At 44.0% G+C, this 17,878-nt stretch overlaps 1 protein-coding gene across 9 annotated transcripts in view; it reads left to right on the top strand.

Moving 5' to 3' along the window:
• LOC126324319 (carboxypeptidase E-like) overlaps positions 1–17,878 on the top strand; it is a 386,831-nt gene that overhangs the window by 90,212 nt on the left and 278,741 nt on the right. For 4 of the 9 annotated variants that reach the window (XM_049995040.1, XM_049995075.1, XM_049994953.1 and 1 more), the window contains exon 2: positions 1,442–1,584. The exons of the other annotated variants lie outside the window; for them this stretch is intronic. In XM_049995040.1, the coding sequence (XP_049850997.1) occupies positions 1,442–1,584 (143 nt within the window). The remainder of the gene's footprint in view (positions 1–1,441; positions 1,585–17,878) is intronic. 9 annotated transcript variants of the gene reach the window in all.

Genomic DNA, 17,878 nt, shown 5'->3' on the forward strand with positions numbered 1-17,878 from the left:
TTTGCGAAATATCACCGAAGTATGGTATTGTGACTCTCGTAATATTATTTGCAGTATTCTTCCTTGCATTCGCGCGCTGTTTCTGTCGTATTAATTTATTGACAACGTTTTGGTGATATCCGTTAGCTCTTTCTAGTTGTTTCACGATGTTCAGGTCAGTCTTTCTGTCTTCTTCATTCATAGGGACTCTTAAAGGCTCTATCTATCAAAGATCTAAAAGCAGAAAGTTTCTGGCTATTAGGACGGCAGGAATTATTTTGTATCAACACATCAGTTGTAGTTGGTTTCGTAAACATTTTAAAAACATGCCTACCATTCTGCTTCCTAATACTGAGGTCGAGAAATTGCAGTTCACCATTTTTCTCTTCTTATACAGTGATTTCAATTTTACAGTGTAACTCATTAAATTTATTTAGTATTTCTGCAACTTCTTTTTCTTGGCCATCAATAAGAAGCAGCGTATCATCTACACATCGTTTGTAATATACAACTTTATCTCACACCATCGTTCAGCGACCTTACGGAAGTCCTTCTCACAAGGGAAGCTCCCCATCGCAACACCCTGAAATGTAGTGGTAAGGTGGCCACGTGTGGTGCATGAAAAGCTGAACACAGGTCAAGCTTGGAAACAGGAGGAAGGTGTACTGAACTGCGAAAAAAGAATCGAAATAGAAATACTGAACTGTCCAAGTTCGAGGCGTGCGACGTCGGGCGCATTTTAGGAGCCACGGCGTCGCGGTGGGGAACAACGAAGGAGCAGAGCCCTCGTGAACCACTGGTTTATTTTTCTTTTTTCTTTCTTTTTTTTCTTCTTCAGAGTTATGAACCGTCCGTCCGCTCATTGACGTATCTGTTCGTTATATTCAAATTTGTGTCTGTGTCGTGGTGTAACCTCCGTTTGCAACGTCAACGTTGTTATGAAGGGTCCTCCAGACTACGTACTTGCTATTTGTTGCACACAAGTACCACATATTATGATTCCTGCGTCCCGTTTTAGAAGTTTTGACTCTCGAATTCCTTTGTTGTAACACAATTCAAACCTTTTTATTTGTCTTTTTTTATTGCTGTGAGATGCCTATGCGACGTCTCGCCTGCTTTCGCTATTCGTCACATTTACTCGCGACGGTAGTGTATTCTTACCACTCGACTGATGTTCTGTAACCATTCAGTAGTGTGACAGCTGCCAAGACTACAGAAGGAGAACAGGCACGTCAGTGACCGGATCGAATGTACATAATTTTGTAAAAAAAAGCGTGCGGCATCGGCGAGATTTGAACAAGGATCTTGTGTTTTCCAGTCCAACATCGTGTGAGCACACCACCACGACGCCGTTCTTCTTGCAGTTCGCTCGATGTTGCCCACCTCGTACTTGGAGCGCTCGCTGTTTCTATTTTGCATCTTTTCGCAGTTGAGTCCACCTTATTCCTGTTTGCGTACTCAGCGTCTGTCCGCGGGGCCATCCGACCACTAAACCTGAGGGCGTGGGACGTGGAGCTTCCCCTGTCAGTAGCAGCAAGCCGACACCGGGATAACGTCCCGCATTATGTCACACAACTAAATAACATCGTCGGCTTCAGAAGACAGGTAACGACATATCTACTAAAGCAACAGTAAGATTACCATTGTCCCTGTACGTACTCATTGCCCTTGTAAATCCCTATTTCCAACTTGATCTTGCTCACTTCGCAGTATTCTTAGGCGATGTAATCTCCAGAAATTTCCTCTTCCCAGAACTCGTTAGGTCAGAAAACATCTATTTTGTAGACCTATTTTTCCTTTACAATATCAGTATTGCTATTAATGTCGCAAGTATTGTCATCATTATTATTATAGTACTAGGTTATAAGTATTAGTATCATTATTACTGACTGCAGCTGCAGTAGTACAAATAACAACAGTACTAACTTTGTTAGTTCATAATCAGAATAGTTAGTCACATCCCCACTGCAGACACTCAGATCGTTTTAATACTAGATGTCATACTAAAAGTATTTTTTCATAGGTAAATATTATGTAATATATTCTGTACGTCGGAAACCTTGGTTCGGTGTAAGAGAAGGCCTTGTGACCCTAATCAAATCGGTTAAATCAATAAATAAAAAATAAAAATGTTTATAACTTGCTAATGGAAGCTAATTGTCGAGTGGAGGAAAAAAATTACAGTAAAAATCATTGTAAAAAGATCAAAAAAATTAAACAGAATGTGGTTGATATACCGGGTGAGCAAAAAATCAGTATAAATTTGAAAACTCAATAAACCACGGAATAATGTAGATAGAGTGGTAAAAATTCACACACATGCTTGGAATGACATGGGGTTTTATAGAACCAGGCGCTCCACCTCATATTGCTAGACGCCTGATAGATCTCCTGCGCGCGTCGTTTGGCGATGATCGTGTGCTCAGCCGCCACTTTCGTCATGTTTTGCCTCCCAGATCCCCAGACCTCAGTCCGTGCGATTATTGGCTTTCGGGTTACCTGAAGTCGCAGTGTATCGTGATCGACCGACATCTCCAGGGATGCTGAAAGACAACATCCGACGCCAATGCCTCACCATAACTCCGGGCGTGGTTTACAGTGCTGTTCACAACATTATTCCTCGACTACAGCTATTGTTGAGGAATGATGATGGACATATTGAGCATTTCCTGTAAAGAACATCATCTTTTCCTTGTCTTACTTTGTTATGCTAATTATTGCTATTCTGATCAGATGAAGCGCCATCTGTCGGACATTTTTTGAACGTTTGTATTTTTTTGGTTCTAGTGAAACGCCATGTCATTCCAAGGATGAGTGTTAATTTGTACCTCTCTATCTACATTATTCCGAGATTTATTCAGTTTTCAAATTTATGCTGACTTTTTGATCACCCGGTACATAGCAAAAGACTGGAGTCGATACATAGTAATAGTTTACAAATGTGTAGTGACATTTCGTGACGGCGCAGTACTTCTCGAGGCGGATTCCCTCCGCACTGCGGCGGCAGCCGGCAGCCAGCCGCCAGCGACGGACCGCCGCCGCTGGTGGGGTGTGGTCCGGCTGGCGACCCTCTGAGACGCCGGCTGCTCTTGATAAACGATACCGCGGACCTGCGTGAGAGAAAGACAGAGTTGCATGATGACGTAGCAATTTTTTTATTTTCATTACCATGTGCTCTTTCACATATTTCGTTACTCGTGTTTTCTTACTTCATCATAAACACATTTGACGATTACTATTCATAACTGTTTACTGTCTCATTTACGCCCCAGAAGAGAAACTTACTGTTACTTTCATAACACCATTTAATATTGCAAATTGCATTACCTAAGCGCAGTTTACTGTAACGACAGTACATTACCTGTTACGTCGTAGTCATATACTCATAACTGAAAACGTCTGATGGTTCACCCTCAGTATTTTAACCAGTCTGTGAGCGTTAGTTATTGAAACTACTAATGAAATAGTATCAGCAAAATCAGCTCCATTTCTAAATTGCCATTAATAGTATCATTACCGAGATAGACATAAACCTAACACCCACACCACAGTGATGCAAACTTACATGTCTGCCTACACCTGAGATGATGCACAGATTGAAACAATGTACGAGAAAAGAGATTATTTAGATATTTAAGAAAGACAAATATTTAAAATCTGAGCCGGCCCTTGTGACCGTGCGGTTCTAGGCGCTACAGTCTGGAACCGCGAGACCGCTACGGTCGCAGGTTCGAATGCTGCCTCCAGCATGGATGTGTGTGATGTTCTTAGGTTAGTTAGGTTTAAGTAGTTCTAAGTCCTAGGGGACTGATGACCTCAGAAGTTGAGTCCCATAGTGCTCAGAGCCATTTGAACCATTTTTTTTTAAAAAAATCTGATGAGTGACTCCGATTCGATAGCAGGTATAGGAAACGAAAATAATAGGAAAACAGGTTGGGGGAAGGAATGAAAGGAGAAGCCAACTCAAAGAATTTTTGCACAGTGTAATTAAATTATTGCCAAAAGTGTGTTTAAGAATCGCGAATGAATGATGCATATTTGGAACAGAGTTTTCGAAACCAGATTTTAAGATGTGAGTCATTTCCCGGTGCAGATGCAACCGACGATAATTTGTTGGTTATGAACTGCAGTTCACGACTAAACAGACATTAATGGTAGCAAATTAACAAGATAGAGCCTGAATAAGTCAAGATCGATAATTTTAAAGGGACCATTAGGCAACGTGTGGCGGAACCAGAGGAAGGAATCCACTACAATACCAATGGAAACCATTGAGAGAACAAGTGGTGAAGCCAGCAGAGGATGTAAATGGCAAAAAGGATAAAACACGATGATTTGAATTTAATTGACAACAGAGGAAATATAAAAATGCAGCAAATAAAGAAGGCCATAGGGAATAGAGATGTCTAAAAAGTGACGTTGACAGAAACCAAAATTGGAGCTGTGATTCTGCACTTAGGAAATATATATGCCGAAACCAGATAAGAAAAAGAGGAAAGAAAACTTTGCTCAAAAGAGAAGAAACTGTCAAAAGTTCATTTGGCAAGCCAAATGCAAGCGAAGAACGGAAGCCTAGGAGGTGGAATGAATATGTAGAAAGGAGAGGCGGAGGGGCTATATAAAGTAACACGAGGACGATGTTAGATTCCTGTGAAATGTTTGAACATGCAAGGCAATACTGATCCTGCCACTTAACTTAGTTGACTGACTGAAGAAGGGCAAACCTGTGTTTATAGCATTTGTATATTTAGAGAAAGGTTTTGACAATCTTAACTGAAAGACACTCTTTGAACCTCTGCAGATATCAGGGAAAAACACAGGGACAAATGATGATAAACAACTTGTACAGAACCTAAACTGCAGTTGTAAGACGTGAATGACATGAAAGAGAATAGTAATTCAGAAGGCAGAGGCAGCGAGGGTATAAAATGCAGATCACCAATAGCAAGAAGAGCGTCTGGAAAAGAAAATTTATTGAAATACGAGGGTTATACCAAAGGTAAAGTTCCCAGTGAGCTGCAGCCTCGAGGGAAGATGCTGGGCTGAATCCGACGACAGCCCCGTGCGTCGTGGTTCCCCCACTCTCGAGCACGCCCGTCAGCGACGAAAGTGTCGATCGCCGCTCCCCCGGCAAGTGCGAGGACCGAGCAGTAATCCGGTTCCTCCACGCAAGGAAGTTACCCCTCGTGGAGACTGACCGGCAACTGACTGAGGTTTACGCTGAAGAGTGTGTGCCCGTTCAGCCACGTCCCCAGATGGGGCAGGGCTTTTGCTGAGCGTCGTACGGAAGTTCACGATGAAGAACGGAGTGGAGACCGCCGGTTTCGGATGCGATTGTCCAGCAGGTCAACAGTGAGCTGCTCACAGAACGGAGGGTCAATGTCCGTGAACATGTGCACTCCCGGGGCTTCCCACAGCACAATTGAAAGGACTGTAATAGAAACGTTGGGTTGTCGCAAGGTGTGTGCTCGCTGGGTCCCCCGGATACTGACTGACGTACACGAGGAGCAATGCCCTGACGGTGCTCGCAAGTTTCGACAACAATGTGAGAGGGCACGCAACAAGGAGAAGTTATTGGACTCTATCGTCACGGGAGATGAAATGTGGGTGCTTCATTACTCCCCCGAAGGAAAAAAACAGTCTCGTCAGTGGCGTCACTCAGGTTCACCGCCACCAAATATATTCAAACAAACGCATTCGGCAGGAAAGGTTATGGCGTCTGTCTTTTGGGATCGGAAGGCGGTACTCCTCATCGATTTCGTGCAACATGAGACGACAATAAACTCAGACAGATATTGTGAAACGTAGACCAAACTCCGGCGAGCCATCCAGAGTCGCCGGAGAGTGCGACTGAAGGAGGGAGCAGTGCTTCTTCACGGGAACGCTCGACCCCACGTCGCGCGTCAAACACAGCAGCTTTCGAAGGGACTTGGGTGGACTGCTATGCCCACCCCCTGTACAGCCCGGACTTGGCCCCCAGCGATTATCAACCCTTCCCCAAGCTAAAGGAACACTTTGATGGCAGACGCTTCAAGAGCGACGATGAAGGTCACACGCTTCCTCAAGTGGTTGGTGGGAGACTTCTTCGACTTAGGAATACAAAAGCTGGAGCGCCGTCTTCAAAAATCTGTCGAAAAAAATGAAGACTGTGTTGAAAAATAGACAAAAGTGTAATGGCAATCTGGTGTAATTACATATAACTATAAAGTATTCCAGACACTGAAAATAAACAAAATGTCTTCAGGCAAAACGAAATAATTGATAACAAGTTTTTTACATGGCCATCACCAGCAGAAATATTCGTATCGTAGATAACAAAACGCCCTTTTCTTCCTGTGATGTATTTAATTTGTTCCACTCTTGTTTCTCCTTTTACTTTAAGACGTTTCCAGTGGAATCATTGCGAAATTTGTAGATCATAAAACAGCTCATCTCGTATTTATGTGACTAAGTGACTGCTTACAGTTAACGAAGATTTTGGCTGGCGTCTGCGCCTCCTCTCATCTGGGTGCAGGCTGCCGGGCGCACCGTAACTTCACTTACGAGACGTAAGCGCAGTTTCAAGTTACAAACTTTTTTCTTCACAATTTTCGTGTTTGCGCTGATTGGCGTGGAGCACTGTTATTCTTCTGTCAATAGCTGCGGAAATTTTACCAAAAACTTATTTAAAGTCGTAACTACAGTGTGTTCAATTTATTTCTCTTCTTATTTGGATTTGTGTATGTACATGTCGCCAATCTAACGGAGTATTTGCTGAAAAATCTGTTCATTTCTGTTCTCTTTGTGTTTGTGTGTGTTAGTTAGTCAGGGCGAGTTGTAGAAAGTTGAGTGTGAATGTAATAGTTGTCAGAAAGTGGCTGAAAGCTTTCGTGTTCAATTGATTCGACTTTTGGTTTAAATGTTTAGTGGAGAGATTCGTGTAAAAGTGAGGACAAAGAGCTTGGGTGATACTATTGTGATAATAATCATCTTTTGGACTGTTAGTCCACTATTGCATATAATGCAAGCAGTGAGTTTACTCTTACATGAACCTCTCCACAAAACGTTTAAACCAAAAGTCAAATCAACTGCACACGAAAACTTTGAGCCACTCTCTGACAGCTATTACATTCACGCTCAACATTCTACAACTCGCCCTGACTAGTTACGCACACATACAGATATAAGGAGAACAGAAATGAACAGACGCTAATTTTCAGCATATAATTCGTTAGTCTGGCAACATGCACATAAACAAAGCAAATAGGAAGAGCCAGAAGTGAAGGAAAAGAGCGAACGCGAAAATGTGCTTATGTTCCGTAAGATAAGTTTTAGTACCACCTCCAGCATGTGACCAGATGAGAAGAAACGCTGATGTCAGCTAAAAACTCGATTAGTTGTAAGTAGTCACTTATTTATGTACAAAAATAAGACGTGAACTCTTTTAATTAACAACAAATATCGCATATCAAAAGAAAACTGAATTATTCTAGACTCCACTGAAGGTACCTCAGAGTAACAGGCGAAACGCGTCTGGAACAATTAACATACGTTGCAGCAAGAAAGAAGCGTTTGTTACTTGCAAAACGAGAGAGACTTAGCAAATTACATCTTATGACATATTAGCAAATTAGTGTCGGTTTAACTTCTGTAGGTCTATATAGGATATGGTAAATATTAATGTGTCCCATGTCACTGTAATTCTCATTTCAAATGTTGTTAGATTCCGTTTAAAAAAGTTCATCGGTCCATTGTGAAAAACTATAGTTACTTAGACGTCTCGATAGATAAATAGATTTTGCAAACTTACCATGCGACATAATATGTGACCATTTTTGAGCTATCATTTGCCAAAAATGAAAAATCTATTTCTTGAACTGTTTACGAAATTTGGGGCTGATACGACCACATGTTTACGGCGAGGAGGGCGAAGTATCGGTTGCACCTCGCCGACGGTGACAGCTATCGTTCTGCTCTCAACTTTAGCCAACAGATCGAAATTTGAGTTAAATTTCATACGCAATAATGTATTACCTAAAATACGCGAAGTCTACGCAATGTGTTTCTATCTCTGCACACTCAATAAAATTTCGTGTACTGGTTCACTTAAAAGTAATACAGCAAGTAACCACGACAAATGACGAAAAGAAATTCAGTGCTTTATCGAGCGAAGGTATCAGGCTGCAAGATGTGAAGAATCAACTTTTTTCACCTAATAGTTTCCCCGAAATCGGATGGTAAGGTAAGTATTTCATACATAGCTGCCGCGGCGGCCGAGCCAGCACTTCGGCGACATTTCGTACAGCCTGGTTTTCCGTAAATGAGCTGACGTCACGTTCAGAGCGCGGCACGGGCAAACCGCGACGCAGCTGTGCCGCGCCGGTGACGGCGTTTCCATAGTAACCGAGGCTCTACCGCGCGTTGTTAAGTTGTCAGCATTTTGGTGTCGACGTTTCTGTTACTTAGCACTCCTTGTTCTGCAAACTTCCCATCCGAATTAGTTCGTTCTGGATCCAGTAACTCAGTTTTTTTTTTTTAATTGAAGAGGGCAGCTAAGTGTCTGACCGAACACGCTGAGCTACTGTGCCGGCTCCATCTGAACCACCGAGGACACAGTGGAAAGTGCGACCGCAGGGTATCTGTTCTTTCGGACATTCGACCATCTTCTTCCGTGCGGATGCACAGACAGTGCCCGAACTCTTACGGGAATCGGCAGTAAAGCCGCGAGTACTGAGTATAATGGGCAGGGGCACTATGAATATAGTGCGGGACAATAAGCTGCGAATGTGGGTCTCAGGGCAGGCGTGCCAGAGATAAGTCCCTGCAGCCGCACTATCCTCTGTGTCCTCGGTGGGTCCTCAGATGGACACAGCGTCTGCCATGCCACCATGTATGCAGCAGATCCCGGGTTCGAGTCTCGGTCGGACTTGTCGGAAAGAACAGATACCATCTATATATTTGTTAGTTTTACGGCTTCATTAACAGGGATACAACAGCACTTAGTTTCTACATCAAAGGAGAGCAGTGTTCCTGTGCCAGGGACACTTAGAACTATAAAAATTGACAATAGACAGTGGTGTAGGAAAAAGTGTTGTTGTTGATGTCTTCAGTCCTGAGACTGGTTTGACGCAGCTCTCCATGCTACTCTATCCTGTACAAGCTTCTTCATCTCCCAGTACCTACTGCAACCTACATCCTTCTGAATCTGCTTAGGGTATTCATCTCTTGGTCTCCATCTACGATTTTTACCCTCCACGCTGCCCTCCAATACGAACTTGGTGATCCCTTGATGCCTCAGAACATGTCCTACCAACCGATCCCTTCTTCTGGTCAAGTTGGTCCACAAAGTTATCTTCTCCCCAATCCTATTCAATACTTCCTCATTAGTTACGTGATCTAGCCATCTAATCTCCAGCATTCTTCTCTAGCGCCACATTTCGAAAGCTTCTATTCTCTTCTTGTCCAAACTACTTATCGTCCATGGTTCACTTCCATACGTGGCTACACTCCAAATAAATACTTTCAGAAACGACTTCCTGATACGTGAATCTATATCCGATGTTAACAAATTTCTCTTCTTCAGAAACGCTTTCCTTGCCATTGCCAGTCTACATTTTATATCCTCTCTACTTCGACCATCATCAGTTATTTTACTTCCTAAATAGCAAAACTCCTTTACTACTTTAAGTGTCTCATTTCCTAATCTAATTCCCTCAGCATCACCCAATTTAATTTGACTACATTCCATTATCCTCGTTTTGCTTTTGTTGATGTTCATCTTATATCCTGTTTTCAAGACACTGTCCATTCCGTTCAACTGCTCTTCCAAGTCCTTTCCTGTCTCTGACAAAATTACAATGTTATCGGCAAACCTCCAAATTTTTTATTTCTTCTCCATGGATTTTAATACCTACCCCGAATTTTTCTTTTGTTTCCTTTACTGCTTGCTCAATATACAGATTGAATAACATCGAGGAGAGGCTACAACCCTGTCTCACTCCTTTCCCAACCACTTCTTCCCTTTCATACCCCTCGACTCTTAGGACTGCCATCTGATTGCTGTACAAATTGTAAATAACCTTTCGCTCCCTGTACTTTACCCCTGCCACCTTCAGAATTTGAAAGAGAGTATTTCAGTCAACATTGTCAAAAGCTTTTTCTAAGCCTACAAATGCTAGAAACGTAGGTTTGCCTTTTCTTAATCTTTCTTCTAAGATAAGTCGTAAGATCAGTATTGCCTCGTGTTCCAACATTTCTACGGAATCCAAACTGATCCTTCCCGAGGTCCGCATCTACCAGTTTTTCCATTCGTCTGTAAAGAATTCGCGTTAATATTTTGCAGCTGTGACTTATTAAACTGATAGTTCAGTAATTTTCACATCTGTCAGCACCTGCTTTCTTTGGGATTGGAATTATTATATTCTTCTTGAAGTCTGAGGGTATTTCGCCTGTCTCACACATCTTGCTCACCAGCTGGTAGAGTTTTGTCAGGACTGGCTCTCCCAAGGCCGTCAGTAGCTCTAATGGAATGTTGTCTACTCCTGGGGCCCTGTTTCGACTCAGGTCTTTCAGTGCTTTGTCAAACGCTTCACGCAGTATCTTATCTCCCATTTCGTCTTCATCTACATTCTCTTCCATTTCCATAATATTGTCCTCAAGTACATCGCCCTTGTATAAAACTTCTATATACTCCTTCCACCTTTCTGCCTTCCCTTCTTTGCTTAGAACCGGGTTGCCATCTAAGCTCTTGATATTCATACACGTGGATCTCTTCTCTCCAAAGGTCTCTTTAATTTTCCTGTGGGCAGTATCTATCTTACCCCTAGTGAGATAAGCTTCTACATCCTTACATTTGTCCGCTAGCCATCCCTGCTTAGCCATTTTGCACTTCCTGTCGATCTCATTTTTGAGAAGTTTGTATTCCTTTTTGCCTGCTTCATTTACTGCATTTTTATATTTTCTCCTTTCATAGATTAAATTCAATATTTCTTCTGTTACCCAAGGATTTCTATTACCCCTAGTCTTTTTACCTACTTGATCCTCTGCTGCCTTCACTACTTCATCCCTCAAAGCTACCCATTCTTCTTCTACCGTATTTTTTCCGCCATTCCTGTCAATTGTTCCCTTATGCTCTCCTTGAAACTCTGTATAACCTCAGGTTCTTTCAACTTATCCAGATCCCATGTCCTTAAATTCCCACGTTTTTGCAGTTGCTTCAGTTTTAATCTACAGGTCATAACCAATAGATTGTGGTCAGAGTCCACATCTGCCCCTGGAAATGTCTTACAATTTAAAACCTGGTTCCTAAATCTCTTTCTTACCATTATATAAACTATCTGATACCTTTTAGTATCTCCAGGATTCTTCCATGTATACAACCTTCTTTTATGATTCTTGAACCAAGTGTTAGCTATGATTAAGTTGTGTTCTGTGCAAAATTCTACCAGACGGTTTCCTCTTTCATTTCTTAGCCCCAATCCATAATCACCTACTATGTTTCCTTCTCTCCCTTTTCCCACTGACGAATTCCAGTCACCCATGACTATTAAATTTTCGTCTCCCTTCACTACCTGAATAATTTCTTTTATCTCATCATACATTTCTTCAATTTCTTCGTCATCTGCAGAGCTAGTTGGCATATAAACTTGTACTACTGTAGTAGACGTGGGCTTTGTGTCTATCTTGGCGACAATAATGCGTTTACTATGCTGTTTGTAGTAGCTTACCCGCACTCCTATTTTTTTATTCATTATTAAACCTACTCCTGCATTACCCCTATTTGATTTTGTGTTTATAACCCTGTATTCACCTGACCAAAAGTCTTGTTCCTCCTGCCACCGAACTTCACTAATTCCCACTATATCTAACGTTAACCTATCCATTTCCCTTTTTAAATTTTCTAACCTACCTGCCCGATTAAGGGATCTGACATTCCACACTCCGATCCGTAGAAGACCAGTTTTATTTCTCCTGATAACGACGTCCTCCTGAGTAGTCCCCGCCCGGAGATCCGAATGGGGGACTATTTTACCTCCGGAATAATTTTCCCACGAGGACGCCATCATCATTTAATCATACAGTAAAGCTGCATGTCCTCGGGAAAAATTACGGCTGTAGTTTCCCCTTGCTTTCAGCCGTTCGCAGTACCAGCACAGCAAGGCCGTTTTGGTTATTGTCGCAAGGCCAGATCAGTCAATCAACCAGACTGTTGCCCTGCAACTACAGAAAAGGCTGCTACCCCTCTTCAGGAACTACACGTTTGTCTGGCCTCTCAACAGATACCCCTCCGTTGTGGTTGCACCTACGGTACGGCCATCTGTATCGCTGAGGCACGCTAGCCTCCCCACCAACGGCAAGGTCCATGGTTCATGGGGGGAGGTAGGAAAAAGTATGCTGCGTAAAACGTAAGAATTGTATAGTTGTGCAGAACGGAAAATTAGGCTACAAGCATCACTGTGTAATAAAGACATGAAAGAGGTGCTAGCCGACGGCATTTTCTAATGTAGGAGCGAAACCAAGCAAGAATTACCGTAAGTGAAATCCGATAGAACTGTATGCCGATCTTAAAAACTAATCAAATTGTAAATATGTTTAATTACAGACCGCTGATGATGCTTTACCTCAATAAAGGTGTGCTCCCTGCCGCCGTTGGATAAGCAGCTGCAGCAGCAAGTCGCATAACCCTAGCTTACTTATTTGTTAGGTAGTTGAATTAATTTCTTTGCGTGTTTTTGGGTACTTGCATTGTTTAATTCATATATTTCGGGCGTATTATAGTATTTGACAGTTGTAGCATCGCGCTTTAGTGTTTACTTCGTAGATTCTTATTTAAATTGCGTGTGAGTTTCGTATAGGAGGTGCAATTATAGTTTTAGTTACTGTAATCGTAAATTCAGCAGATTGTAGCGCAGTCGTTAGGCATTTGTACAGGTTAGTTGATACATTCTTTGCGTGTTTCGCTTGCGTTATCTAGGCACGGACTCGTGTTTCAGTAACTGTTGTTCAACATCGATCAGAATGGACAGGGACTGCGATTGCTGTGTTCGGATGAGGGCTGACTTGGCATCCCTTCGCTCACAGCTGCAATCGGCGCTGACTTCGGTCGCGCAGCTTCAGGCTGTTGCCAATGTGGGGAGCCGGACTTGGGTATCACGGGGATGTCAACCTCGTCCCGTCTGTCCCCAGATCGGTCTGCCGCTGTGGTTGCCCCGGTTGCTGCCCGCAGTGGGGCTGAGCCCTCGTCTGTGGTTGATTGGGAGGTCGTTCCAAGGCGTGGCAGGCAGCGAAAGGCGTCCCCGGAGGCTGATCAGAAAGCCTCCCCGGTGCGTCTGACAAACCGGTTTCAGGCACTGTCTCTGGCTGAGCCAGATGTAGCTGCCTGTCCTGTTTCAGAGGATCATTCTCAGCCTTCAAGGTCCGGGCAATCGCAGAGGGTGGGCTTATTGGTAGTTGGGAGCTCCAATGTTAGGCGCGTAATGGGGCCCCTTAGGGATACGGCGGCTAAGGAGGGGAAGAAATCCAGTGTGCACTCCGTGTGCATTCCGGGAGGAGTCATTCCTGATGTGGAAAGGGTCCTTCCGGATGCCATGAAGAGCACAGGGTGCAGCCAGCTGCAGGTGGTGGCACATGTCGGCACTAATGACGTGTGTCGCTTTGGATCTGAGGAAATTCTCTCTGGATTCCAGCGGCTATCTGATTTGGTGAAGGCTGCCGGTCTTGCTTACGAGATGAAGGCAGAGCTCACTATCTGCAGCATCGTTGACAGAACCGACTGCGGACCTTTGGTGCAGAGCCGGGTGGAGGGTCTGAATCAGAGGCTCAGACGGTTTTGCGACCGTATTGGCTGCAGATTCCTTGACTTGCGCCATAGGGTGGTGGGGTTTCGGGTTCCGCTGAATAGGTCAGGAGTTCACTACACTCAGCTGGCGGCTACACGGGTAGCGGAGGCTGTGTGGCGTGGACTGGGCGGTTTTTTAGGTTAGAAGGCCTCGGGAAAGTGCGGGATGGGCTGCAATGTCAAAGGGTGCTTGGCAATTACAGGACGTGCTTGGATCAAGGAACAGTCGGAATTATAGTTGTAAATTGTTGTAGTTGCGCTGGAAAAGTCCCTGAGCTTCAAGCGCTAATAGAAAGCACAGAAGCTGATATCGTTATAGGTACAGAAAGCTGGCTAAAGCCTGAAATAAGTTCTGCAGAAATTTTTACGAAGTCTCAGACGGTGTTCAGGAAAGATAGATTAGGCAGAATTGGTGGGTGGTGGAGTGTTTGTGTCTGTCAGTAGTGGTTTATCTTGTAGTGAAGTCGAAGTAGATACACCGTGCGAATTGGTGTGGGTGGAGGTTATACTTAACAGCCGAATTAAGTTAATAATTGGCTCCTTCTACCGACCCCCAGACTCCGATGATACAGTTGCGGAACAGTTCAGAGAAAGTTTGAGTCTCGTAACAAATAAATACCCCACTCATACGGTTATAGTTGGTGGGGACTTCAACCTACCCTCGGTATGTTGGCAAAAATACTTGTTTAAAACCGGTGGTAGGCAGAGAACGTCTTCCGAGATTGTCCTAAATGCTTTCTCCGAAAATTATTTCGAGCAGTTAGTCCACGAACCCACGCGAATTGTAAATGGTTGCGAAAACACACTTGACCTCTTAGCCACAAACAATCCAGAGCTGACAGAGAGCATCATGACTGATACAGGGATTAGTGATCACAAGGTCATTGTAGCTAGGCTCAATACCATTTCTTCCAAATCCATCAGAAACAAACGCAAAATAATTTTATTTAAAAAAGCGGATAAAGTGCCACTAGAAGCCTTCCTAAAAGACAATTTCCATTCCTTCCGAACTGACTATGCGAATGTAGACTCGATGTGGCCCAAATTCAAAGATAAGCAATTGAGATATTCATACCTCATAAATTGGTAAGAGATGGAACGGATCCCCCGTGGTACACAAAAAAGGTCCGAACGCTGTTGCAGAGGCAACGGAAAAAGCATGCGAAGTTCAGAAGAACGCGAAATCCCGAAGATGGGCTAAAATTTACAGACGCGCGAAATTTGGCACGTACTTCGATGCGAGATGCCTTTAATAGGTTCCACAACGAAACATTGTCTCGAAATTTGGTAGAAAATCCGAAGAAATTCTGGTCGTATGTAAAGTACACAAGCGGCAAGACGCAGTCAATACCTTCGCTGTGCAGTGCCGATGGTACTGTTATCGACGACTGTGCCGCTAAAGCGGAGTTATTGAACGCAGTTTTCCGAAATTCCTTCACCAGGGAGGACGAATGGAATATTCCAGAATTTGAAACACGAACATCTGCTAGCATGAGTCTCTTAGAAGTAGATACCTTAGGGGTTGCGAAGCAACTCAAATCGCTTGATACGGGCAAGTCTTCAGGTCCAGATTGTATACCGATTAGGTTCCTTTCAGATTACGCTGATACTATAGCCCCCTACTTAGCACTCATATACAACCGCTCGCTCAGCGATAGATCTGTACCTACAGATTGGAAAATTGCGCAGGTCGCACCAGTGTTCAAGAAGGGTAGTAGGAGTAATCCATTTAACTACAGACCTATATCATTGACGTCGGTTTGCAGTAGGGTTTTGGAGCATATATTGTATTCAAACATTATGAATCACCTCGAAGGGAACGATCTATTGACACGTAATCAGCATGGCTTCAGAAAACATCGCTCTTGTGCAACGCAGCTAGCTCTTTATTCGCACGAAGTAATGGCCGCTATCGACAGGGGATCTCAAGTTGATTCCGTATTTCTAGATTTCCGGAAAGCTTTTGACACCGTTCCTCACAAGCGACTTCTAATCAAGCTGCGGAGCTATGGGGTATTGTCTCAGTTGTGCGACTGGATTCGTGATTTCCTGTCAGCAAGGTCGCAGTTCGTAGTAATAGACGGCAAATCATCGAGTAAAACTGAAGTGATATCAGGTGTTCCCCAGGGAAGCGTCCTGGGACCTCTACTGTTCCTGATCTATATAAATGACCTGGGTGACAATCTGAGCAGTTCTCTTAGACTGTTCGCAGATGATGCTGTAATTTACCGTCTAGTAAGGTCATCCGAAGACCAGTATCAGTTGCAAAGCGATTTAGAAAAGATTGCTGTATGGTGTGTCAGGTGGCAGTTGACGCTAAATAACGAAAAGTGTGAGATGATCCACATGAGTTCCAAAAGAAATCCGTTGGAATTCGATTACTCGATAAATAGTACAATTCTCAAGGCTGTCAATTCAACTAAGTACCTGGGTGTTAAAATTACGAACAACTTCAGTTGGAAGGACCACATAGATAATATTGTCGGGAAGGCGAGCCAAAGGTTGCGTTTCATTGGCAGGACACTTAGAAGATGCAACAAATCCACTAAAGAGACAGCTTACACTACACTCGTTCGTCCTCTGTTAGAATATTGCTGCGCGGTGTGGGATCCTTACCAGGTGGGATTGACGGAGGACATCGAAAGGGTGCAAAAAAGGGCAGCTCGTTTTGTATTATCACGTTATAGGGGAGAGAGTGTGGCAGATATGATACACGAGTTGGGATGGAAGTCATTACAGCATAGACGTTTTTCGTCGCGGCGAGACCTTTTTACGAAATTTCAGTCACCAACTTTCTCTTCCGAATGCGAAAATATTTTGTTGAGCCCAACCTACATATGTAGGAATGATCATCAAAATAAAATAAGAGAAATCAGAGCTCGAACAGAAAGGTTTAGGTGTTCGTTTTTCCCGCTCGCTGTTCGGGAGTGGAATAGTAGAGAGATAGATCTACTGGAGCGACGGGAGACGTGCTGACCACGCGTCCCACGGTCACAGATTACTGCATCGCAGCGCGCAGTCGGCCAGTCGGAGCAGCGCTGGGCTGAGGCGCGACCGCCGACTGCTGCGGTGGCTCGTTGCCTGCCAAACTGCCTTGTTCCTGTGGAGAAGTGGAAAACAACCGAAGCCGATGTACGGAAATGTGCTTTGCATTCTTGTAGTCTTTCAGTGCTGGAGAAGCAACTTTGTTGACAGTAACGACTCCAGGCTGCAGAGATGTCCAGTTCTGTAAGACAGCTGCTCCACACCCACCCCCACCCCCACCCCAGGGCCATAGGACTAGTATGGCAAGCCGGCGTTGGCGGCCAATCACCTCCTGGTGGCCCCGAGAAACTCTTTGAAGCATTCCGATCTGTCATTCTCAGCAGCAGAACGCGCTCTTATTTGGTGCCCCCCCCCCTGACATGGCACCCCTGCGCAATGGGGATGACTGCTGGGGGTGAATGATACAGCAGCAGCTCCCGCTGCCTCATTCGCTTAACCTGCCGGCCGCTGTGGCCGAGCGGTTCTACGCGCTTCAGTCCCGAAACGCGCGACTGCCACGGTCGCAGGTTCGAATCCTGCCTGGGTCATGGATGTGTGTGATGTCCTTAGGTTAGTTAGCTTCAAGTAGCCCTGAGTTCGACTGATGACCTCAGATGTTGAGTCCCATACTGCTCAGAGCCATTTGCACCATTTTCCCTTCATCTGGACGCTCCGGGCCGCCTCTTGTGCATCGTGAGATTCAAAGCTACCTGGTCGTAGAGCAACACATCACATAATTCGTAACAGCGTGTTGATTGCCCTTTTGCGGACTGTGAAAGTTATTTGAGAATTAAATATGACGCCGTCGGAGATAATAGAGTTGAAATAAATAAACAGTATTTCACATTTCATTTTGAGTAAGAGTGGACATCATTGTTCAGTGGAAGACGACAACATTCATTTCCTGCAAAACGTCGTCGTTGTCCCACAGAGGCTTTTTTTTTGGTCCTAACTGATCTTCCTGTGAAAGCAACATACCAGATTCTTCAAAATTCCGAGACGGATCTCTGTGTAATGTGTTTTGTTGCAATTAAGCGACCATCTCTTCTCTGGAAGCTG

The sequence above is a fragment of the Schistocerca gregaria genome, chromosome 1, assembly GCF_023897955.1.
Source record: "Schistocerca gregaria isolate iqSchGreg1 chromosome 1, iqSchGreg1.2, whole genome shotgun sequence".
In the NCBI taxonomy this organism is placed as follows: domain Eukaryota; kingdom Metazoa; phylum Arthropoda; class Insecta; order Orthoptera; family Acrididae; genus Schistocerca; species Schistocerca gregaria.